General features: G+C 41.4%; 1 protein-coding gene and 1 long non-coding RNA gene across 4 annotated transcripts in view; one reads left to right on the top strand and one right to left on the bottom strand.

Moving 5' to 3' along the window:
- Positions 1-24,197, top strand: part of LOC125611554 — a 28,000-nt gene extending 3,803 nt beyond the window's left edge. The window contains exon 2 of the long non-coding RNA XR_007341767.1: positions 22,671-24,197. This is a non-coding gene — a long non-coding RNA (uncharacterized LOC125611554). The remainder of the gene's footprint in view (positions 1-22,670) is intronic.
- The window catches only part of Vopp1 (VOPP1 WW domain binding protein), a 101,193-nt gene continuing 81,485 nt past the window's right edge, over positions 4,731-24,438 (bottom strand). For 2 of the 3 annotated variants that reach the window (XM_015490350.2, XM_048786645.1), the window contains one exon: positions 4,731-7,256. In XM_015490350.2, the coding sequence (XP_015345836.1) occupies positions 7,066-7,256 (191 nt within the window). In that variant the 3' untranslated portion in view covers positions 4,731-7,065. The remainder of the gene's footprint in view (positions 7,257-24,438) is intronic. The other variant, XR_001504019.2, reaches the window with a different exon arrangement.

The following is a 24,438-nucleotide window of genomic DNA, read 5'->3' on the forward strand; positions in this document are numbered from 1 at the left end:
AGGAAGGGAGGGAGGGAGGGAAAGAAGGGGCTGGGTCTTAAGGGCATGCCCTCAGTGACCTGTCTTCCTCCCTAGGTCCCACTTCCTAAAGGTTCTACCACCCTCTGTAGTGACACAGGTTTGTGAATCATGGGCCTTTGGAGGCTCACGGAATATTCAAACTATATCATCGTTTGAGGATGATGATGATGGGGACAAAAGAAATACCAAAAGAAGCATAAATGTACGAAATATTGTTTACCATCTATGGCCTGTTCTGGGATGCTCACAGATCTCGTTTCAGATAAATGGTGGGGGAAAGATGGTTGCCCAAGTTTTCTCCTTGCTCTGATTGGCTGAACACCCTGCACTGGGCAACGCACACCAACTTAGTCAGAAAAGGAACACAGTAAGGTACCCACAAGTAAGTTAGGTCATTGGAGGTGGTGTATGTGAAACTCCTTGGCTTCCTTCCCTGCATAATCATGGTCCCAAAGACAAAGAACAACTGGAGAAGATGTTGAAGAAGTCCCCCCCCCCCAGTCTTCTGGTTACACCAGAGAGGGAGACTCCTCACAGATAAGCAAAACATTGAGCTGGAGTTATTCCTCTCGCACTGTTCTTATTTCTTCTGCTTGGACTAGTGTGAAATAAGGGCACAGAGGATTTTTAATGTTTGTTGATTATCCACTATGTGTAAGTCTGGTATAGGCAATAGGTAATATCATCTTGATTTTATACAGGAGGAATCTGAAATTTGAGAGTAAATCAACTGCCTGAAGACAGCTAAAAATTAGTAGACTCAGGACTGAGCAAAGCTGTCCATTTTCAGTGCCCTTGGCCTTCCCATGACATAAGCATGAATAATACAGATTGCTCTCATATATCTTTCATGTTCTCATCTTTGGCAAAGAATATTAGAAGTTGAGAACTTCTATGGATGAAGGTGTGTCTCCTCCTTCTATGGATGTGTGTCTTCCTGTGCTGAAACCTAATCCCAAGTGGCAGTTTTGTTGCTCGTGGCAAAGGACTGGGGGCATGATGAGGCTATGAGGCAGGAGCCTTTATGAATGGTGAATGGGATAAGCAGTTCCAGAGATCCCCCACCCCTCTGCCAAGTGAGGTTATAGCGAGAGGACAGGAACTGAACCAGGAAGCAGGCCTTTGCTAGACACTAACACCTTGATCTTGGAATTTCCAGCCTCTAGGACTCTGAGAAGTAAATATTTGTTATTTACAAGCCATCCAGTCTATGCTGGGTGCTTTTTTGTTTTTAAATAGCAGCCTAAATGGACTGAGGCAAAAATTCAAACTACTAAGGATCATCTTAGTAAGAAATGCTTAGTTAATTAGGTAGAAAGGCTAGCATAGTGCAAATCAGGAGACTACCGAAGGACCTCTCTCCCTCCTACTAAGTGACAGAGGGAAGGAAGATTTCTGATTTACTACAAGGTATTCTAAATAGCAGACGACTTTCTGTGGAAGAAGATGCTGTCACCATGTAGACAGAGGCAGAGGAGGAGGAGGTGCCAGCAGAACTGAATTTCTTTCCTCTGCTGCCAGAGAAAATATTGAAGTAGGACTGGCATTATTGGTGATCGACTGGGTCATTTTCTTCTCCAGGTCCTCAAGGTCCTACTTTACACAAGATGCACATTGAGTTTTCGTTATTGTAACAAATACCTGAAATAATAACTTATAAAGAGAAAACCGTTATTTTGGCTTATAGTGTTACAGTTTTCAGTCTAACACTGGTTGGCCCTGTTGCTTTTGGCCTATGGCAAGAAGGCACATCATGGCAGAAGTGTGTGGTAGAGCAAAGCCATTTGCCTCATGATAGGAAGTGAAAGAAAAAGGAAGCGAATGGGCAAGGGTCCCACTCTCTCCTTTCGATATTAAACTCCCAAAGATTGGAAGTGCTTTCACTAGGCCTCACCTTTAGCAGGTTCCACCACCTCTGATAGTGCCAATCTGGAACCAAGCCTTTAACACACATCTTCTGGGAACAGTCCAGATCTAGGGTGGAGACTCTGGCATGGCTTTTCTCCAGGATGGTTGTTGGTTCACACCCCCATCTGCCCCCAGCCCCTCCTGATCTCCTTCTGAGCTTACTGTGCCATGGAGCTCTTCTGAGGAGCAGCTCTTCCCTCCCCAGCTGCCTTTTGTGCACAGGCTGTCTCCATCTTCTCTGATTTGTTTTCTCCATCCATCAATCTCACAGCCTTCTTTTATTTCAGAAATTACTCAACATTTTTGTTCTTGCACTGTCTTGCTTTGACAGCTGTCACAGATTTCTTGAAGTTTAGTGAAATTTGAGAAGGACAGAAAAAAGTGAGCACTCTACCATCTCAAGTCTCATGACCTTTGATTTGCAAATGACCCCTGCTCCCATTTTACTGAAGTAAGTTGACCTGATGAGATGCCCCCACCCCCTGCCACCTGGCTGCAATGCCTGCCAAGTGGCTAGACCTCTTCCATTTTATTTCCTGTCCCCATGACAAGAGTTTTGAATGAGATTTTTTATTTGCCAAATCTGTCCTTGTAATATACTCCTGTCAAGTAAAACAGTAGTACTCCCATGCACGTAACAAATTAAACTGGTAAATTCTTTTCCCCAAAATTTATAGCTAAGTGCTGAAGAGTTAACAGAAAATCTTGTAAATAGGGAGCCTATTGCTTTCTTCCAGACAGCCCAGGGGTGCAGTGCTGGTGTGGAATTATGAGCTGGGCACATCTGTAGAGGTGCCAAGGAGTTTCTGAAGAAGGCCTGAGGCTGGACCACTTCCCAGCTCAGGTGAAATGTTTTAAGAAATCTCTCAGATGATGAAGACACCTGGGTTCTGCTGCAGATAACACCTCAGAGGAGCTTCAGGGGAAAGTATGTCTGGATTACTGGCCAGATCTGAACTATGGGTAGAAGGCTGGGCCCAGCACAAATCACCCAGGACTGCACTGGAGTGGAGTCTGGCATGGGAAGTTTGGAGGAGACACACATCCATCCATCCATAGAAAAGCCGCCCATACCAACTTGGAGACATACCTGTACTCTAAGGGCTGAGTGAGACCTCAGGGTCCAATGGGACATTGGGCCTGAGAGGAATATAATACTTTCCTGTTAATATGGGTGGCTGAGAACTCAGGCAGTGCTATTGGATCTGCATTGTCCCCTAAAGGAAGGCACGTTGAAGGATTGGTCCCCAGCCCGTGACATTATTGGGACATGGTGGAACTTTTAGGAGGTAGGGCCTAGTTGAAGGAACTTAGGTCACTGGCTGTATGCCCTTAAGGGAATTTTAAGACTTGGGCTCCTTCTTCTTTTTTTGATTCCCAGCTACCTTGAAGTGAACAGACCTCCTCTGTCACATGCTTCTGCCATAATGTACTGTGCTACCACAGGCCCAAAGCAACAAGGCCAAGTGACTATAAACTGAATCCTTGGAAACTGTGAGGCAAAATAAATCTTTGCTCCGTTAAAGTTGATTATCTCAGGTATTTTGTCATAGTGACAGTTGAGTAACAAAGGCAGGGTTTGGAAAAAGTAGACTGGTATTGTCTCCAGGACTAATGAAAAGGGAGAGGTGAAACTCAGCCATTGAGGACTAATTTTTACGCTCAAATTGGGACTATTTCCTTATTCTAAGGTCAAAATAATTATCATGTTTTAAAATACAGCATATAAAATATCAGAGAAAGCACAATAGTTGTTAAAAATAATTTTTAATCATAAATATAGCTGTAGAATCTAGGTAGTAAGCTTAGGGTTGTTCACTATATTTTTTTTCCAGTTTTTCTGTATGTTTTAAAATTTTCATGGCAAAATGTCTAGAAGTGGGAAAATACATTTTGAGGAACCCATGGTGCCACTGTCAGGATTCCAGACTAAGCCCACATGCTCTGGGGCTAACATGTTTAGAAACTGACATTTCAGTTAATCCTCATAGACATTCTTTTTCGTTTTTTGAGAATGAGGTCTCAATATGTTGCTGCTTGAACTCCTGGGCTCAATCAATCCTCCTGCCTCAGCTTACTGAGTTGAATGCTGCTGTGCCTAGTTATGTTTGTGTACTTTTTGGGATGGGGGTGGGGGTGAATACTAAGGATTGAATCCAGGGGTGTTTAACCCCTCAGTCATATCCCCAGCCCTTTTCTTTCTTTCTTTCTTTTTTTTTTTTTAATTTTAAAAGTTAAGTTACTTGGGCCTTGGTAAGCTGCTGAGGCTGGACTTGAACTTGCAGTCTTCCTTCTTCAGCCTCCCAAGTGGTTGGGATTATAGGCATGTGTCACTGAGTCCAGCACCTGTTTAGTCTTAAGGTCATTTTATATCCACACATTACTTTGGGGCAACCCCTATACCCCAAGTTAGATTTATCATGAAATGGGTCATTTTACATCACCCTTTAAAGATAAATACACCAGTATAATAATATAAGGAAAAACTAAGGAGACCTTTAAAACTGTTATATGGTGCCATTGCAGCTTAACTATAGAAGTTATATCCTTAGGTAGTATCTATGAGAGAAGTACAATTTTTAACCATAGAGAGTGAAATTTTAAAGTGAAGGCAGACTTACCTAAGGAGAATATATTCATTGATAATAATACCTAATTTCCGGTTCTTCCTTGAATAGGCGCATCATCCACCCTCACCCCCACCGCACATGGCTGAACTCATGACCCGCCACACATCCTTTCCCATTAGAAACTTCATTTCTACACTCTTTTCTACTCCCCAGCAAAAGAACCACAGTACATGCCCAAATTTATTTTTTATTGTGCATACATAGGAAATAGGACCCTATCAAAAGAGAACAAAAAAGGACGTGAGCCAAGTGTTGCAGAGGAAAAGCATGCACAGGTCTGCCTAAAGTTTACTCCTAACCACCCACTCTACAGGACTTCAACGCACCAGGAGCTGGAATCAGTCTAAGAAGTGGTCACCAACCACCAGCAGCACAAAGGAAATGAGAGTGGCCAGGAAATGTCAGCAGAAGTGGAACTTCCATGGACAGTGTCAGTGCTCAATGCACAGGAGTCTAACCCAGGTTCAATGGGAAACAAATCTTACATGAACATGGGAATATAAAATTGTTGAGCCCTCCCAGTTGTTGGAAAAGATAAACAAAATTTAGTTGTGGGCACAGGGTGCCTCACTCAGCTGCACTCTGATCCAATTCCAGGGACAGTGCTGAGTGCTTCTTTATTTAAAAAAAAAAAAAAAAAGTAATGGGAGAAATTGAAAATGTAAAACAAATGACCTGGAGGAAGAGGAATTGTTTGGACCCATGTAGTTGTCTCAGTTGTAAACAGCAGACATTGTGCTTTGTTGCTTCATTGAAATCGAGGACTTGAGCATGGGGAGGTATTGCAGTCAAGGACAGGAGGTCAGAGGTCACACAGGGTGGCAAGGGTCAAAGACACAGGCAGCATCATCTGTGCCCATAGATTGGTCCCCAGGGTGTTGGTTTTGGTCCCAGGCACTTCCCGTGGAATTCCCTGGAGGTCCCCACATTCTCTGTCCTTAGAGTAAGTCCGCACAGTTACTTGAGCCCCACTGCTTTTCCTCACCCTTCATCTCACATAAATACCCCAGCAGAGCAAAGAAACTGTGCTTCTTGATCTGGGGGAATGAAAACCATCCCACATCTGCTCCTGAGAGACATCTTGATGCACAAAGTTCAATGAGTAGCAATTTCTTAAGAGGCTTTAACTAGGTCAATTAAAAAATAAGCAACACCCCCCACCAGCCCCACTCCCCATGATACTACACACAGAGTAATCTAGGTATCTTTGCTACGCTGCTTTGCTCTTAGTACACACGACACGGGCAGGTCTCAATCTGGGTTTAAATACATGTCAACACTGCTAACTACGCAGAGGAACAGAACTCCCTGCTATCTGTCAACAAAACCTGCAACTACTATAAGACCCTGGGGTAAGATAGGATTCTCCTCTGGGGATTTGCATTTTTAACATCTTCTTTATTCTATTTTTGATCACATGGTCAGTAAATGAAATCAGTACTTTTCCCATCTTTCTCAGTAAGCTCCCTATCTTCAGAGCCCAGCACACTACCTCTCAGATCAGACACAGCTGCCTCCCGCTCTGGTTCAACAAGTCTGGCTGTGCCTTGCTGGGCATGTTGGCTGTTTTTTCTCCCTCTGAAGGTTGATGTGATTTCTCAGCCAGATGTGTCCTTCTGCTTTGAAAGTGCCCATCAAATCCACCCACAGCTGCCTTGGGGAAGGATGCAAGAGCCCTCTGGGCACTGGCATCCAAGGAGGACACACTGCCTATCTGATCTCAAAGGACAGGACACTACATATGTACTTCCAAGAATGCACTAAAAACGGGGATATATTTTTCTCCCCAAGTCAGAACAAGAGCTTATAAAATGAAATGTCCCAGTTTGGAGCAGGGATCAATTTCCCATAAATTTAAATAACTTTATTGATCTTCAGATAACCGCAGACATCCAACGTGAGCCTGATTCAGATCCATCTGGAGGTGGAAGCGGCAGCACTCGGCTGTTCCTTGTTTAGGCAGAAGGAAGCCTATCTTCAGGATATGAGAGATAAAAAAAAGTGTCAAGAGTCTTTTTCCCCTTGCACATTTCTCCAACAGCTTCTGGAAGAGGAAAAATGGGCTTTGATGGCTGGCAGCCACCCTGCCCAACCTCATCTGGCTTCATGGGCTGTGCTGCCTGCTGCCTGCAGGACTCGCCTGGGCTGGCTCTTCCATCAGTCCCTCTCACAGGCTGGCTCTGCCTTCCTCTTCCTTTTAGTCTCTCCTGAAGATCTGGCCACACCACCCAAGAGTGTTAACCCTTGGGGCTGTTGCCACACTGCTAGAGAGCACAGATTACATTAGAAACAGAAGCAACAGAGGAGACACAGTGTGAATTCAAATATTGTCCTCCACGGAAAACTTGAAAGGGAGCTGTGCTTGCTTTGAAGATATCAAAGAGGAGTTTGCCCTTGGACCGTCCCTGGAAGTGAACTTCAATGGGGATGGGAACATCCATGGGGATGGGAAGGGCCTGGTAAAGAGCCCTGTCCCACCTCTCCACCTCCCAGGAGCATTCTCTTGCTACTTGTCCTTCACCACCTGTTCATACGGGGGTGGGGGCGTGTTGCAGTAGGAAGGAGGGGGTGGGTAGGCTGTGCCTCCCTGGGGTGAATTGGGTTGGACCTGGAAAGCCATTGCCATGGTATTCCCGACAGGATTCACTCCTAGTCCTCCAGGGTCAGTGTAATATGGCGGCCCCGGCTGCTGGGCTCCTGAAAGACAGACAATCATATGTGAGCACAAAAGAGAAAATCCTCGGCTAGGGGTATAGCTCAATATCATTTACTCAACTGACGTACATCCAGTACTCTATATGCTCAGAGAGAGGGGGCATCTGGTATATGGTAATAAACAAGAGCAACACATGGGGCCCCATCCTCATGGGCCTCAACTCCACTGGAGGGGGACATTGACAAGTGACACATAAACTGTGACAGCATGGGTAAGTTATAAGGAAGCATGACGGAAGGAGGCGATATTGGTGGAGGCTCAGGTTTCTCTAATCCGAAACTAAATGCTGATCTTCGAAGAGCTAGTGAAGCATGTGCTAAAAGATCAGGGATTGAGAGGGCTATTGCACACCTTAGGCGGTAGACGGGTCACAGTAAGGTATAGGACATGTTCCCTCATTGCAAGAAGAACTGGAACATCGGTTTCCCAACTCCTAGCACAGGATTAACACAGGCAGCCCCATCAACCCTGTGAATACACAGTTTGCTAGTGACTATTTCTAATGTAAGATTTCCATTTTTCCCTGCCTGCGTTCACATTTTATGGGAGCAAGGACTATCTACCTGTTATCTAGCAGAGCCCAAGTTCATAGTCAGGAGAAAACCTACAGGGCACATGCCAATGGCAGGACATCCCCTGGATGCTGCCACAGATTTTCTTCTCCAAGCCTGAGGATCTAAAATGCTGGCTGACACCCCAGCCTGGGTACGATATATCGCTGTCTGGAGAAGGTAACAGCAGCAAACAGGCTGGTCACCCTGCCCCAAACTGGCCCTAACTTAGAGAGCTGGTGTTCAAGAGCCTGGTTTTAGTTCTGATTACTTTGATCATGTGGATAACAATATAGATATAATTACAGAATTAAGAAATCAAACTAGAAATTTTGTGGGTGCAGTCTGGTCTCTTTGAATGAGGCTTTATTTAAGGCAGGGAGATTTCCAAGTATCAGAGAAGCTGTCACTGTGTAAATATTGTGTAGGTTTTTTTTTTTTTTAAAGGGCAAATATCCCTCTGATCATTTAATTGAATAAAAGAGATGATTTCTACAAAGATGCCCATCAAAGTATGTGAGATGTCCCAAACCTCCCAAGCTGGCATTCTGTAGATCTCAGACATCTACAAATGTGCTAAAATAGAGAATGTGGAACAAAAACACAGGCCAAACATATATCTAGGGTGTCATCAAGAATGGCAGGCAACCAGAGCCACCTTTATCAAGGAAGGCCTCATCCTGCACTGGTATGACCCCACGAATGGCACATGCTCCCACTGGTATATCTCATCAGCTGCCTTTGGATGTGTTACTAGCCATGACCATGAGTTTCTCAAGGGCAGAGATTATAATTTATTTATATCTGTATACTTTTATATGTTGTATCATTAAAAAGTTAGTGATTTGAAAAAAGAGGCCATTGTAATACTCTGGACTTTGAATATTTTTCAGAAGAAATAGAGAGGGCAAGAAAGATAATGGGAAGGGCTAACCAAGGACTTAACCTGGGGCTACCTCAATGTGGAATGCCAGGATGGAAACATGATCTAAAAAGAAAGGACCTTGATTTCTGGTCTCAAAGAGGCAGTTCACCAATACACGAGAAGGGCAGGACAGATGAAAAATTCCACACTGGTTCTGTCAAGGTCAAGGCAGCACTGGAGCTTTTGGTAAAAATGTGCAAAGACACGGGTATGGATTAAAAGCACTACAGAAGTGTATAGGGAGGGATAAAAGATGACAACTGAGGTGAAAGTTGTGGGAAAGATTAACATTCATGACAGGAAAAGAACATAAAATATTTAAGGTTCATGAGAAGGATGTAAAAGCAACCAAGAAGAAATGGTAAAAAGTAGGAAACCAGGTATTATGTCATGGAAGCAGATGGAAAGGGGAATTTTTAAGACAGAAATGACCAGCATGCTTCAAGATCAAAGAAAGGTCAAAGAAGAATTTAAAATTGGCAATAGATGGGTATTTGGGGATTCTTGTGTGCTTTACTCAATAGAGCACAGACACAGACCTGCCCTCTCCCCGACTAACCACAGTAGAAGAAAAGCAATTCAGGGATAAGGGGTTATGAGTAGATAAGATAGGTGATGGTTAAACAAGGACAATGCATTGTTAGGATGGGAAATGTATGAGTATGTTTACAGGGTATAGGACAGATATATAGGAGAGAGAGAAAAAGCATTTTGGGGAAGAATATAAGCTCATGAGTGCAGCACTGGAATCCATCTGCACAGAGCTTTTGGACCCCATTGCTGAGCCCAGACCCTGCTGTACTGGAAGATGCTGAGTACATTTCAAATGGGTAGAGAATCTGCATAGGGTATGGTCTGGAGAAGAACAGGTTGAGCCCAGGGGAGCCCACAGTGTGCAGGAGGAAGAATGATGTACTCAGAGCAGACAGCCTCTATCTGGAGTGGAAGTAGGTGCCAGATTATTCATTTGTTGACCACGAGAGGGCAAAGAACAAACAGATTTGTGCAGTCCTCAGAGAAGAAGGGAAGAGTACATAATGGTCACAAATGTTTACCAAAAAAAAAAAAAGTGATCAGGAGCAACAGCCAACTGGAATGAGATTCCACATGAAAGGGACATTCTGCACGGGGGTGATACATACCCAGGAACCAAGGGACACCACCATCTTCCCTATAGGACATATATTCTGAGAGAAAAGAATTAGCACTTCAGTTTTTAAAGTCTGTGGCAGATAGTTTGGTTATAGAAAATATATAGAGCATTGTGTGAAGAAGTTGGAGTTACAGAGACTGTTTCCCTGGGAGACAAAGGGGAAAGGATTGGGAAAGGGGTTTGAGACAAGGGCAGAGCATGCTGCCCCATCTGTTCCTCACAGAGTAAGTGTCCATAACCTTAACCTGTTTTGCATAGTACTGCAGGGACAGGATACAGATTGTGGGAGATGTTGGGAGTGAGATTTAGTGACGTCCAAGGTCACACACCAGTATTTGAATCCAGCAGTGGATGAAACCAGATTCTTCCACTGTCACATGGATTTCTCATAAAAGGATGGTGAAGTGGGTGAAGCAGCCCAGGCCAGAGAGGGAGAGAGGGTGAAGAACTAGAGAAGACTGCAGACCCATTCAAAGATTAGGGCTGACTGTGGACTGTGTGACCCCAGCACGCTTATCCACGGCCCATAATGTCCCCAGAAAATGCTCAAGTTTTTTTTTTTTTTTTCATCAGTACTATTGTCTGTTTCCTCATTTTGAGTTTTGCATGATTTGGGAGGGAACTCCAGGTTCAGCAAGGACTGATAAGAATATGTTAAGGAAGTTAATGGACAATGGCCTTCCTAAGTGGGACTCTTCCACCATTGGCCTTGCCAAAGGGATAGCCAGGCAACTCTCCTTCCTGGAACTGACTGCTACTTTTGACCACGGTTGACTGCCCAGACACCAGGGAAGAGAAGGTGGGTTAATCTGCTCCCGGGATGTGAAGAATCTGGATGGCAGCAGAGGACTGGATGAAAACAGGAAGAGGAAGAGGCAGCCTGAGAGGGCATGGGGCACGTGAGCGAGGGAGAGGTACCAGCCCAAAGCTGTACCAATTCTCAATGGAGCTCCTATTCCCTTAGGTTTCACCTGTCTTTACAACTAGCCCCGCTCTAAGTTAGTGTATGATTTTTCACTCTCCAATCTACCCATGTACTCAGTTTGAATCAGGGTCCACCTCCTGACTTTCTGCATCTGTCTCCTGTTGCCCAGGCTGCACCTGAAGATTGAGGCAGGTACTCAACACATCACAGGAGACACTTGAATGCTTCTCTTCCCCCATCACTTGGCCAGCTCATCTTCCTATGCACAGCCCCATTCTTGGTGGTGACACCATATTTACCCAGTTACTCATGGGGCTATTTGAGGGATAAAGACCTTCCACAGTCAAGTTCCTGTCCACTTCAGAGTTGAGTCTTACTTTTCATGGTCCTTCTTTATTCTTTATAACCTAACACTCCTCAAATTGCCTGTAGCCTGTTTGCCCTCCAGGCCTCACTAGAAAGCACCTCATGAGGGCTCAACACCCAACTGCTCCTCCCTCCTGGAATGCCAGTCCCCCCCTGCACATTCCTTCTCCCCAACTTCCCATCAAGCTATTTCTCATTTACCTTTTATGTCCCAGCTCAGAATCACCAACTCCAAGAAGTAACCTCGTACTGTCTATGACCCGCTTCCTGGCTGGAGCAGGTACCCAGCACATCTGGAACAACCTATTTATGTCTTACCACCACAGTCCAGTATGATCTTCTGAGCTTTCAACACATGAGAATAGGACAGGATATATCCTGGTTCCCTCAGAGCCAGAACAGCACCTGGCATATGGCAGATGTTCCATAAATATAGAGGATGGATGAAAAGTGATTTGGATTTGGGCTTTTGTCTCTGCTGTATTGTGCTGGGCACACTTGACAGTTCTTGAGACACACCTGCTGCTATGACAGGAGGAACTGGCTCCCATCTATACCAAGCCTGTTGCTCCCAAGGACCAGAGGAGTTCAAGGAGTCACCCCATCTCCCCATCATGGATAAGGGTGGGGAAGACTGTGGTCTTTGTACCAGAGATGTTGCTTGGACTGTGTCTGTAGTATCCCTGCAGTACAGCCACTCACTCATACTGGAGTCATGACTCATGGATTTTGCAGGAGTGGCAAGATGGGATTAAAATATTTGAACATGGAGAAACACTTGGAATACAAAAGAAACAGAATGGATAGGAGGTGGGTAAATTATGTATTTGTCAAGAACATGAACCCTTTAGTGAAAAAATTCAGCAGCCATGGGGATGGAACATGCTGAAATGCTGGAAAACCTGTGATTGAAGATAGAGGGCAGCAGAAACAGATGCTGTCCCCCTGGGGTAAGCAGCTGAGGGATCCTCAGCCAGAGGTGGGCAATAAGGCAAGAAGATAATCAGCTCAGACACAGGCAGTGGCTCTTCAAGAAGATGTTCATGATCCAGGGATTGACCCGATTTCTTCTCATTTGACTAAAAGTAGAACTCTGGAGAAGACACTGGCCAAGTTTACCATTCAGGTCCCACTGAATGGAGAGAAGATGGACCTAGTTCTTGCTTAGGCAGAGAGACTCATTTAGAAGTAAAGGCAGGAAACCTTCATTGCATGTGTAAAACCCATGGAGATAGGGCCAGTGAGGCCTCTAGGTTTCAGAGAGTGTATTTCAAAGACATTCCCCCAAACAGAAATGATTCTGTGGCACATAACTCTGGAACCAACAGCACCTTAAAAATCACCTTTAGTCAACTCCATATCACAAGAAAAGGAAGGTAAGAACAAAAACTTGAACAATTTCAAATTAAGCCCATGTATTGATTCTAAAGGACAAAATTGTATAGTGAGGTTAATGCCAGAGACAAATACAACTGTCATGAAAATAAAGTCCCAGGGATCTGAAGCATGGAGAAAGACTAGACAAAAACAGGTTCCTATTGTTTGCTTGGAAAGTAAGATAAATGGCAAAGAGAAGGGCCTCAAATCTTATTTTTTGCTAAAGAGAAGAATAGTTTGAAAACTGAAGGAAAGAAAATGGGTGAGGGAAAATAAAAGACTCACCCAACTAAGAACTGATTGGTTTGCGGGAGAGCATTCAGATTGCCTTAACTCTAACAAAGTGCCTCTCAGAGCAGGAAGGAAGGACAAGAACCAGTACTTAGTGAAGGTCCTACTTGCTAAGGACAGTCTCTTGACAAATACAAGTGTCTCACAGGTATCATGTCATTCAGACCTATATAGTAATATGAGATTCCTATTACTTAGTCCCATCTCACAGAGTCAAAAGCTGAAGCACAAATAAATTTCACAACTTGCCCAAAGCAGTCTTCTTCCACTGGGCATTGCTGTATCTGTAAGAACCAAGGCAGCCATCCTTCAGCCAGGGAGGAGACTAGTGAGTGAAGAGCTGGGGCAGTCAGCATGGACAGATGGAGGGAACTGGGGGCATTGAAAATGCTGCTGAGCCATGGGGTTAGATCAGGAGCCTTATTCTTTTTGACTTTTGATCACAAGAAATAAGTCTTCCTTATTTCTCATACTAGCTGAATTGGGGTATCTGTTACTTGTAGCCCAAAGCATCTGAACTAATTCTCTCAGAGAATATTTTCATTATCAGTTGACAAATTTCTCCCTTTCTAACTGGTCCCTTTCTTTCCTCTAAGCCTTGTATTTTGATCTGGTTTTATGTTATATCTATTAATGTTTACAAAACTGTCTCAGCTATTAATAATGTTTTTCATTTCATTGAAATCTCAAGAATTTTCTTACCTGTATTGAAATACTGTTTCCAAACATAGATAGCTTTATTTTTCTTTCCTAATGGTTCAATATTTTTTTCATATTAATACTTAGGTCAGAAATTCTGTAATAATGTTAAATGTTACTGATATTAAGCATCCTAATTTTCAGGGGAATTCTTATGGTTTCTTTAAATGTAATGTTGGCAATGGATCAATATATGTAGTTTGTTCAAAAATTATTTACAAAAAAATATTTACTGAACATTTCTATTCAAAAGGTACAGATATCCATCAGTGGCTGCATGAATAAAGGAAATGTGGTATATATACACAATGGAATACTATTCACCCATAAAAAGAACAGAAATCCTGCCATCTGAAACAACATGAATGAAACTGGAAGACATTATGTTGAGTGAAATAAGCCAGTCATGAAAAGACAAGTACCACATTTTCTTACTTATATGTGGAAGCCAAAAGTTGATTTCATAGAAGTAGTGAGTAGAAAAGCAGTCACTGGAGTCTAAAAAAGGTAGGGGATGAGGTAAAAAGGAGACTGAATGATGGGTATCAAATACAGTTATACAGGAAGAGTAAGTTCTAATGACTATGTTTATAACTACTTATGTATGTAATAAACAACTAGAAGAGTTGGGAGACTTCAAACATAAGATAATGATCATTGTTTAAGAAGTTGGAAGTATTAATTAGCTTGATTTGATCACTGCATATTATATACGTGTATTGAATTTTCTTACTCTATCTCATAGGGAGGTACAATTGTATTAATTAAAAATAAATAAAAAAGAAAAAGTCTTGTTACTACATTTATAAGTTTTGATAAGGTACATATATTGAATTTTATTGACCGTTTTCAGCACCTATTAAAATAATTATTTTAATAGCTTACAATGTTAATAGCCTGCCTAATATTTTTTTAAAATATTTTTTTTAGAAGTAGTTGGACAAAATACCTTTATTTTATTTATCTTTATGTGCTGCTGAGGATTGAACCTAGCACCTCACACATGCTAGGTGAGCGCTCTACCGCTGAGCCACAACCCCAGCCCTAGCCTGCCTAATATTAAATATCTTTTCTTTCTTAGATCATGTGTAGTTACGATGGTTTATCCTTTTAAAATATTATTTAATGCTGTTTCCTGATTTTGATCTGTACTTACTAAATATAGTACAATATTATTTTATTTTGAGGTTTCCAAGTTATACTAGCTTTACAACATTAAGTAGAGTTCCATAGATTTGCATGCGCTATAGTAATCCATATATTCATGAACTTTTTCTTACAAGTTTTTAAAAACCCCATATGAATGTAGTCATTCAAGCAGATAATTCTTTAGAAACTTCTTCAAGTTTTTGCTTGCTTTTCCATTTACTGAAATTTTCAGTACTTTGATTCATCTTTAGTAACATACAATTTCTCATCTTACCAAGATTTTCCAATTCATGAATGTTTCTTAATTTTTAAACTCCTTTGGATCTGTAGTCTTTTAATTTATATTTATATTTTTGCTTTTTTCTTTTATTGATTGGAGTTATCAGGGGTGGGACATACAATGTTATTTATTTTATTATATTTGCCAAACACTAGCACTTTCAGATATTTTATCTTTCTGTTTTATACAATTAATTTCTATTTTCATTTTATGTTTTCTACTTTCTATAAATTTATTTGATTAGTTTCTAAAACTCTTGAGGACAGCCCAGCTCATTTGCTTTCATATTTTAAATTTAATGAAGAATAAGATTACAAATCTACTTCTAAAAGTCAGCTTAACATGCACTGCATCTGTATTTATAGTCACATATCTGTTGACTCCTCTCTTCATTTTTATATTCAAAAGATACTGAATTCTTGCTGAATGCCACCAGTTTTGGGCACTAAGAATGTAGCAATAAAAAAAAAAAACAAACACAAAATATTTAGTTCTTATGGCTCTTGCAGTTTAGAGAGACAAGAATTGAGGTAAATATGAAAAATATGTTAGTTGGTGATAAGTAGTAAAAATGAAAATGTGTATCTAGTGAGAGGGTGATGGAGAAGACTGTCATGAGCAAGGGGTGTGTGTGGATGGAGAAAGAACCTTTCAGGTAGAAGAACCACAATGCCTAAGACACCAAAATGGTAGCCTGGAGAATCTGAGGAAAACAAGAGGCCATTGTGTGGAAGGAGTGGAATGGGCCAGGTGGGGAGCAGTGGGAGAGGTCCAAGCCTGCCAGGCAGCGTGGGAGGACATGAAGCTGAGAAGGATGTTGGCCATGCAAAGAACTTTTGATGTCGATAATATGGGTAACCTCTGGACACCTGGAAGCAGAAACTCTGACTTAGTTTTTGACTCTGGGTGCTTTGTAGGAAATAGATGGAAGCAGGGAAAGGTGAACACAAAAAGACAGGACCAGTTAGGAAGAGCAGAGGTGTTTTTAGTGAGATGGGGAGACTGAGTGCAGAAAGGGTAGAATTCTGAGGAAGGGGACTGGGAAAAAGAGACTTTGTGTGTTTGTTCTTAAGGTGAATAGATTATCCACTAGAGAAAAAGACCTTCTTCCATTGCTTTTTGGGGAAGAGGAGAGGAAGGGAGTGAAAAGACATATCTGTGTTAGGTTGCAGGCCTGTATGGCTGGCTCATCAATGTTTGTAGATGTTACACATTTGAAATACTGCTGAAACACACATGGACGTTGTTTTAAGATACCAAGGTCCTTCTAATGTCCCACAAGAAAGGGCAGAGAGACAAACTCTGTGAACAAGGCAAACAGGAAGTAAAATTCCCCCAAGAAGAGTTTTCACTCCTGGTTTTATAAATCAGAAGTTGAATAAAAAAAACAGCTTTAGTTTTATTCACTACTGATGATGTTTCAAAACAGAAGCAAAAATAACTATGCTAATAAAATAATTCCATGGAACAGATCTGGAAGTATATGCCAGGAGTTAAAACTATAGCAATAATGTTACTCCAACAGATACAAAGACTAAATTCCACATTGGTCCTGTGGGATTCAAAGGTTCTCATGTTATTTTTAATGCTTAACCTGCAGGATATGTTACTATTGCCACCAAGGCCCGTCCTTCCTTTTTTCTTTGTTGTTCTTTATCAAAAAACTTATCTGTGCAGACACTATTCTGCATTATTGGGGGATTGTGTTAAAATATAGATTCTGATTCAGCAGGTCTGGGCAGGGCTGGGGGTTTTGCAAGAGAGTCTGCCTATATAACAAGCTCCCAAGGACCATGTATGTCTGTGGCCCACACTTTGAATAGCAAGAGAAAGAAACTTCATAAGTGCCTACTGATCCTCATGACATAATATTATTAGCACACAAAAGAGATATCTGAATCATAAGAAGATCAGGTACTTCCCTTTCACCCCAATGCTTTAGTAGGCCCTAATGGTTCCTTCAGAATCCCATCCAGCCCTGAGATTCTTTTAAATTTTTTTTCTTTGAAATATTTAACAAGATAAACATGCGAAAAAACTAAGAAAAAGGGAGGGGAAAAGGTACCTTAAAGCAAAAAGAAAAGGGAGAAATATCTAAAAAGGTAACTGTTTCTTTACAAGACTTACAGAATAGTATAGACAAGTACATGTTAATTTTCTCCAAACAGAACCAACCCAAATGACACCCTGGTTTTGGACTTCTGGCTCTAGAACTGTGGGAAAATACATTTCTGTTGTTCTAAGCCACCATGTTTATAGTAATTTGTTAGAGCAATCGGAGGAAATTAACACAATATATATCTTCTTCGCAACTACCTATAACACAAGCTTTCCTAGCCTATAACATGCACAGGTAGCACTATCAAAATACCAATAATGCTAACAAAAATTTAGTTAATAATTTAAACAATTTGTAGGGCTTCTTTTTGTTTGTTTAGGACCAGTCCTAAATGATTTTATAATTTTTTTCCCTCTCCTTCTGTCTATAATAGATCAAAGGGAATTAAGAAAACATCTCTGTCAGCTACATTTCCAGCTGAAAGCTCTCTCTCTCCCTCTTTGTTTTCAAAAATAATAATAATCTTTACAGGTCTCATATGAGTAGCCAGGCCAGTTTCCCACTGGACAGATTTTCCTCCATAGAGAAGCAAGGTCTAAAATATTAATACACAACAAATAGCAGACAAGAAAACAGGACTTCCTATGTTTTTAAAGTATCTTCTCAAGTCACTAAAAGTCTTCTTAAAAAGAGAAAATTACATCACAAGAAACTATAGCTTATCAACTAAGAAGAAAAAGGAAGATAAACTAGAAAACATATTTTTGTTAAAGTTTCACAGATAATCTGAACATATAAATGAAATGAAAAGGATTTCAAAATTCAGTTTTTATTTTGGGCTTTATAACATCTATGTTTTTCTATTAGAGCAAAGGGGTTAGACGTTTTTATTAGAAGCAAAGGTCAGAACCTGGGGGTAAGGGCTGCTGCTCTTTATCACTACTGTATGCCCTGTAGCTAAGCACAGTGCCAACACACAGGACACCTGCTCACAAAACATTTGGTGAATGACTGAAGGGTGTACACACATGTCCATCACTTGGAGGAGCCATAGGCCTCACTACAATACATGAGCATTCAGTACTGTTTGGTCCAAGTTTCCCCTTTCTCCACCTGTGGAAGAACTAATAACAGTCATTCTAAATGGGGCTCAGACTGTTTTGCTCTATCATTGGCAAAACAGAGAACAGTTATCAGGGGACTTACATTTATTGTAAGTTTCTGCTCCCCTAAACAAAGATTATGGGTCTAAAAGCTCTTTGTGATTAATTCTAACAATAGGTAAAAAGTTCTGTCCTCTGTGGCACATCTGTAATCCCAGTATTTAGGAAGCTAAGGCAGAAGATACTCTTGAGCCCCGGAGTTGAAGGTCAGCCTGAGCAACATGGCAAGACCCTGTCTCAGAAAATCAAAACAACAACAAAATCCCTTCTTGTATGAAACAGACTGTTTAAGAAATGTGTTATCTGTCCCTCTTAACAAAAAACAACAAAAAACCCGCTCACTTTTGTACAGCAGAACATTCTATGTGTCTACTTTATGAGAACTGGATAGTGCAAATAAATTATAACAGTAATTGAGCTGTTGGAGAAAGGGAGGGAGGATGTCCAGGTTGAAAAGAGAACAACTAGAGTCAGAATGACAGAGGGAGAGACACAGAAAATCAGACTGACAGACAGCACTGAACTCTGAGGAGAAATACTCCCAGGCAGCAGGAAACACGTCATGTTGTGAGGCAATGACAGACTGTGGGCTTCTCCAAATGAAGCCACTGTCACAACCACAAGCTTTTTACCTTAATTCCATTGCCAATCAGTCACCTTTTGCCATCAGGGGTAACTGGTAAGAAATAATCTGGTAACCATGAAAGTGTTACTAGGAGATAGCCACCTATGCTTTTTCAACAAATAATTTCAAATACTTCCACTTAATTTCTTTCACTAAAACCATAAAATCTAAAATAATGCCACTCTGAAGAAGGCCATCGGGAGCCATTTAAGTGGAAAAACCATGGAAGTGAGACCCCATGAAGCACAGGACTCCAAAAACCCACCCACATCCCCGAAACCCACTGTTCCTCTCAGGGGGGAAAAAAACTCCAAAAAACAAGAATGGGAATTTAAGAGCCACAGGGGTTAGAGATGGGGAGAGACTCCTCCACAACCATCTCTGCAAAGCTAAAGTTCCATCATGTAGAAAAATGATTACTGTAGGCCCTCATTGTATACTTGGGTTCTGCATCTTCAGATTCAACTAATTACAGGTTGAAATATTCATGAGAACACCACATCTATATTGAACATAGAACAGACCGTATTGAACATAGAAGAACAGACTTCTTTCCCCTGGAAATTATCCCCTAAATAATACAGGCTAATTATTTACATGACATGTGCATCATATTTATAGATCATCTAGAGATGATTTAAAGTATATGGAAGGCTATGAACAGGTTATGTGCAAATACTACACCATTTTTAATTAGGGACTTGAGCATCCTTGGATCCACAGGAGTGGGTGGTGTTCTGGAATCAAGCTCCCATGGGTACCATGAGATGACTATTCACTGTGGAAGCAGCCCTGTTTGTATTTCAGCTATCATTTGGAAAGCAATTAAACTGTCAAAACAGCCTCCCCCATTTCCATTTTATTACAGTTGGTGTCCTTTAGTTAGGTGGCCACCATCACTGCGAGCTGACAGATTTATTATAGGATTGAGACACTGGAACAGTCAGCAAACCATCAATGAAATCGTTACAAATGTGCAGCTGGAAAGAAATGAGACTATCTCCCAACGAGCATGTTCCATATACTTTTCCCCCTCTACTGCTTCTTTTTAGTTGTACATGACTGCAGAATCTGGATTTAAAATCAGCATACTATAGTTTACAGCAGCACAATTCACAATAGCTAAGTTACTGAACCAACTGAGGTGTCCTCCATTTATTTCTAACTACTTCATTAAAACAAACAAAATAACAAATAATTTTTTATAAACTTAAATAAAAATAACATCAAAGATTTCATTAACATTATGCCCAATCTCTCTACGTATACTTGTGTGATCACACTGGTGATGATGTGGCCATTCTTCTGAAGATATTACCTACCTCTCTCTTTGCTAAGTGTGTCTTTTGATTTTCTTGCCTTACAGTTATGTAGCCTTGACCTTGACTATCAGCTTCAGTAGCTATATAATATCATGTACAGAAGACAGACTATAATTTAATTTTCTTTTATTTTGTAGCTCCCAGAACTACCCCCTCCTCTCATTCAACCACAAAAGCACTGAGTTGAGTGGAGGCCACCTCTCAGGTTTTCCTGAAATCCAGTCCTTCCTACCCTACAGGCATGGCTCTGCCTTAGCCTGGGTTTCTAAGTTTGATTTCTCCACTGTTTGTGTTCCTACAGGTTAGTGAGCATATTCCACTCAAATCCTGGCCCCTGGTGTTAGTTAGCTAACGCTTCCTGAGTGAATTATTGAAAGAAAGAATGAATGAAATCTGTTTTTTCTCTTTAACATGGAGGGCACATGGATGAGGCCCTCTCAGCAGCATGATGGGGAAGGATGTGGGAGTTATAGCATTCAGGATTCTCTGACTTTCTCTTGCTACATAAACTTAAAAAAAAAAAAAAGAGTGATATGCTTTCAGGGGTACTCAACAGAGGTAGTTGAGATTTTTTTGTTATTTCTCTTGGCTTAGATTTTTTCCTTTTTTTAGTAGTGGGAATTAAAACCCAGGGTGCTTAACCAATAAGCCAGATCCCCAGCCCTTTTTGAGACAGAATTGCACTAGGTTGCTTAGAGCCTTACTAAGTTGCTGAGCCTGGCTATGAAATTGCCATTCTTATGCCTCAGCTTCCTGAGCCACGGGGATTATAGGCATGTACTCCTGGCTCCTGACTTAGATTGTTAAATTTCTCTTTTCTAAAGAATACTACAGTTATCACTGTGGCTTCTGGGACTGACAGCAGCTGTTTGGAGCTCTGTAGCTTAGGAGACTCTTGTGGGCATTTTAAAAAGGCTGATGAGACAGGATAGGACCCCACCTTCCAGTTCTCAGTTTCCCACCCCTTCCCCCACTTCAATCTTGGTTAAATGATGCTACTTACTCTTCAGTCCAAATAACCTTTCTATAGGAATCCTCCTGGATCTGAGCACCAGATGGAGTTTTCCATTTACATGGTTTCTAAGCATCTTCAACTTTGTGCAGTAACTATATATATTATGGTCAGTATGGTCATTATGGTCAGTAACTATAGGTAGTTATCCTTGGGTTCTAAGACTCCTCTTGAATACTCAAATCTGCAGATATTCAAGTCCCTTACACAAAATGGCACAGTATTTGTATATAACCTACACACATCCTCCCATATACAGTACATTATTACTAGATCATTAATAATACCTAATATGATGCAAACAATATATAAATATTTATTATACTCTATTGGAATAATGACAAGGAAAGAAGTCTCTACATGTTTAGTACAGATGCTTTTTTTTCAAATATAATAAATACTTGGTTGAATCTGCAGATGTGGAACATTCAGATGTGGAGGGCAGACTAGTTATTTTTGTGCTATGGGCTATCACACCAGTGAGAAAGCTATGCAATGCACACAGGGCTGGAATTCAGGCTGTGCACTGGTATCCTACACACCTGCAGGTATCTTAGTGGGTTTAGAGTAAATATGGGCCAAAAGAATAATTCTTACAGGTCTGGGCTCCTCTAGGCTCCAAATATGGCTCCCTGTATTCTAAGCCCAACTTTATCAGGCTGTAAACCCAGGAGCAACTGCAGTTCACTTGGCCCACAGACATGGGCTGGGCATCTTCTTGGTACCTGAGACCCGAGTACTACACACAGCTGAATTGGGGAGTCTATTGTATACATGAAGGACTAACGATGCTATGATTTGAATGTGTCCCCTGTAAAAGCAAGCTGGAAACTTAATCTGCAAAGCAGTAATGTTTGGAGGTGGGCCTAATTGGAGCCATTTAGGTCACTGAGGTCTCCTCTTTCAAGAATGAATTACATGCCAATTACAAATGGGCTTAGGACCATGAGTTCAATCTCTTAATAGTTCTCACTCATGTGATAGCTTATGCCACATTGTGAAATAGCAAGGAGGCCCCAATCAGATACTGACCCCTCAATCTTGGACTTCCCAGCCTCCAGAACCATGAGAAATAAATTTGTTTTTTATGAATATCTGGACTCTGGTATTCTGTTATAGCAGCACAGAACAGACCAAGACCAAAGCCCACCATAGTAAAAGCTGTTAAAGCAGGAGGCAGAACACCCAGGGAAGAAAGTGAAGGAGAGAGAATGGCCAGGGGTGATCTCACCCTGGGGGCAACACAGAGCAACATCTTGGAGGAAGAGTGAGTGTTTTCAGGCAGGTGTGGGACCCGTGGGATGGCAGGACTAGATGGAGGAGGTCACTCAGCCTGGGCACAGAGGATCAGATGTAGAGGTGTAGGGAGAAGTCGGGTGAGATATGAAGTGGCCTGGGTCCTTGGCTATGGAGTCTAGACTTGCATCTATGAGCAAAGTAAGCCAACAAAGAGTTTGAGGCAGAAGAATAACACTAATTACATTCTTCTTTTTCTTAGAACTTTCTGATGGATATGTGGAAGACAGAGAAGAGCTAGTGGAGACCCATGACTAGGAAAACTTGTAATAGGAGCTGCTCAGGGTGAGATAAGGGTCTGAAGTAAAATTCAGTAAAATCTAATGACTTATTTGTTGGATACAGTTGGCAAAGGAGACAAATGATTCCACCAAGAGAAATGGTGCATGGCTACACAGAAAACAGAGACCAGCATGAAGAAGAAGAGCAAACAGGGATGCATTCTCTTCTGCTAATACCCAGATGCCATGGGACATTCAAGGGAAATTATACAGCTAAAATGTGGATCTAATAACATCACCTGCTTATGTTTGTCCCAGTGCAGATGAATGGAGGAGCAACATATCCTGACACTCAGCTAGCACAAAGAACCAAGGACACATGCAACTTGCATCTGTGGGGCCAGTGTGGCCATGTGTGCCAAAGAGGGCCTGGGCTGCTTCCCCTGTATCAAAAATTCTCTAATTAATCCAGATGAAAATTCAATGAATGATGGCTTTGGCTTTCCAGTTTAGCTGAAAATTTGGATTTCACACTGTGATCAAATATGAATTCAACACTAATAAGGGCTGGGGTGTAGCTCAATGTGCCTCCACTGGGTAGAGTGCTTCCTTAGGCCTAGGATTCAATTTCCAGCATTGCCAACAAACAAATAACCCAAACCCAAAACAAACAAACAAAAAACATGAAAGAATAAAATTCATGTGTACTTACAAAATGGTACTAGCCTTGAGTGACAGTTTAATGTATTTCTATATTCATATCTTTCTGGGTAACATTTTAAAAAATAATCAATAAAAGTATAATTTTGGGGGGGGGAGTAGAGTTGAACTGGGGATTGAACCCAGGGGAAGATTAATACTGAGCTATATCCCCAGTCCTTTTTATTTTTTAGTTTTGAGACAGGGTCACAATAAATTGCCAAGGCTGGTCTCAAATCACCATGCCCAACCCAGAAAATTCTTTTTTAAAGGAAAATCCTGCAAAATATCTGGTAGAAGAAAACCATGAAAAAGCAATGTGTAAATGACCATCTCTGTTCTTTTTGCATCTTGAGGACAGTCTGTCCTTTTTACATTCAATCCCCCTAATTCTCTCTTTTATTTTAACTACTCTCTTGAGGTGTGACTGATATGCAAAAAGCTGTATGCAATGTATAAAACATGGGTTTGCCAATGACTAAATATCCATGAAATCGTTACTATAATGTATAGCATAAACATATCTATCTCCTCCAAAGTTTTCTCTAGCCTCTTATTTACTATTAGTATTTTTTGTGAGTGATAAGAACACTTAATATTAAGACCTACCCTCTTAACAAATTTTTAATTATTACATCACAGTTTATTCATCCTAGCCTGGATGCTCTAAGACTAATTCATTTTGTTTAACCAGAACTTTGTAAAAGCAAGGTAAGAACTGCTCCAGGAATTCTGATAATCCACTTGCAGTATGCAATCAACTAGTCATCACGCCCCCCGCCCCCCAGTCTCTCAGGTAGAAACTGGGAGAAGAGCAGCATGCACACAAGCCACAAACCTACCCCTTATCCTCACTGCACACCTGTTCACAAGCCCAGAGCTCTAATGAACAGAGCCTTACCAGCCCTCTGAGGCTCTGGGCTCTCATGTATTCTCAGAAAGCTCCTTCTAAGGAAGTGGGACCTCACATACAATGTCAAAACCAGTGCACCAGCCAATGTCTAAAGCCAATGCTGCCCACCACAGTAGATAAGAGATTCAAAGTTAAGG

This window comes from Marmota marmota, unplaced genomic scaffold, assembly GCF_001458135.2.
Source record: "Marmota marmota marmota unplaced genomic scaffold, marMar, whole genome shotgun sequence".
NCBI classification, from domain to species: Eukaryota; Metazoa; Chordata; class Mammalia; order Rodentia; family Sciuridae; genus Marmota; species Marmota marmota.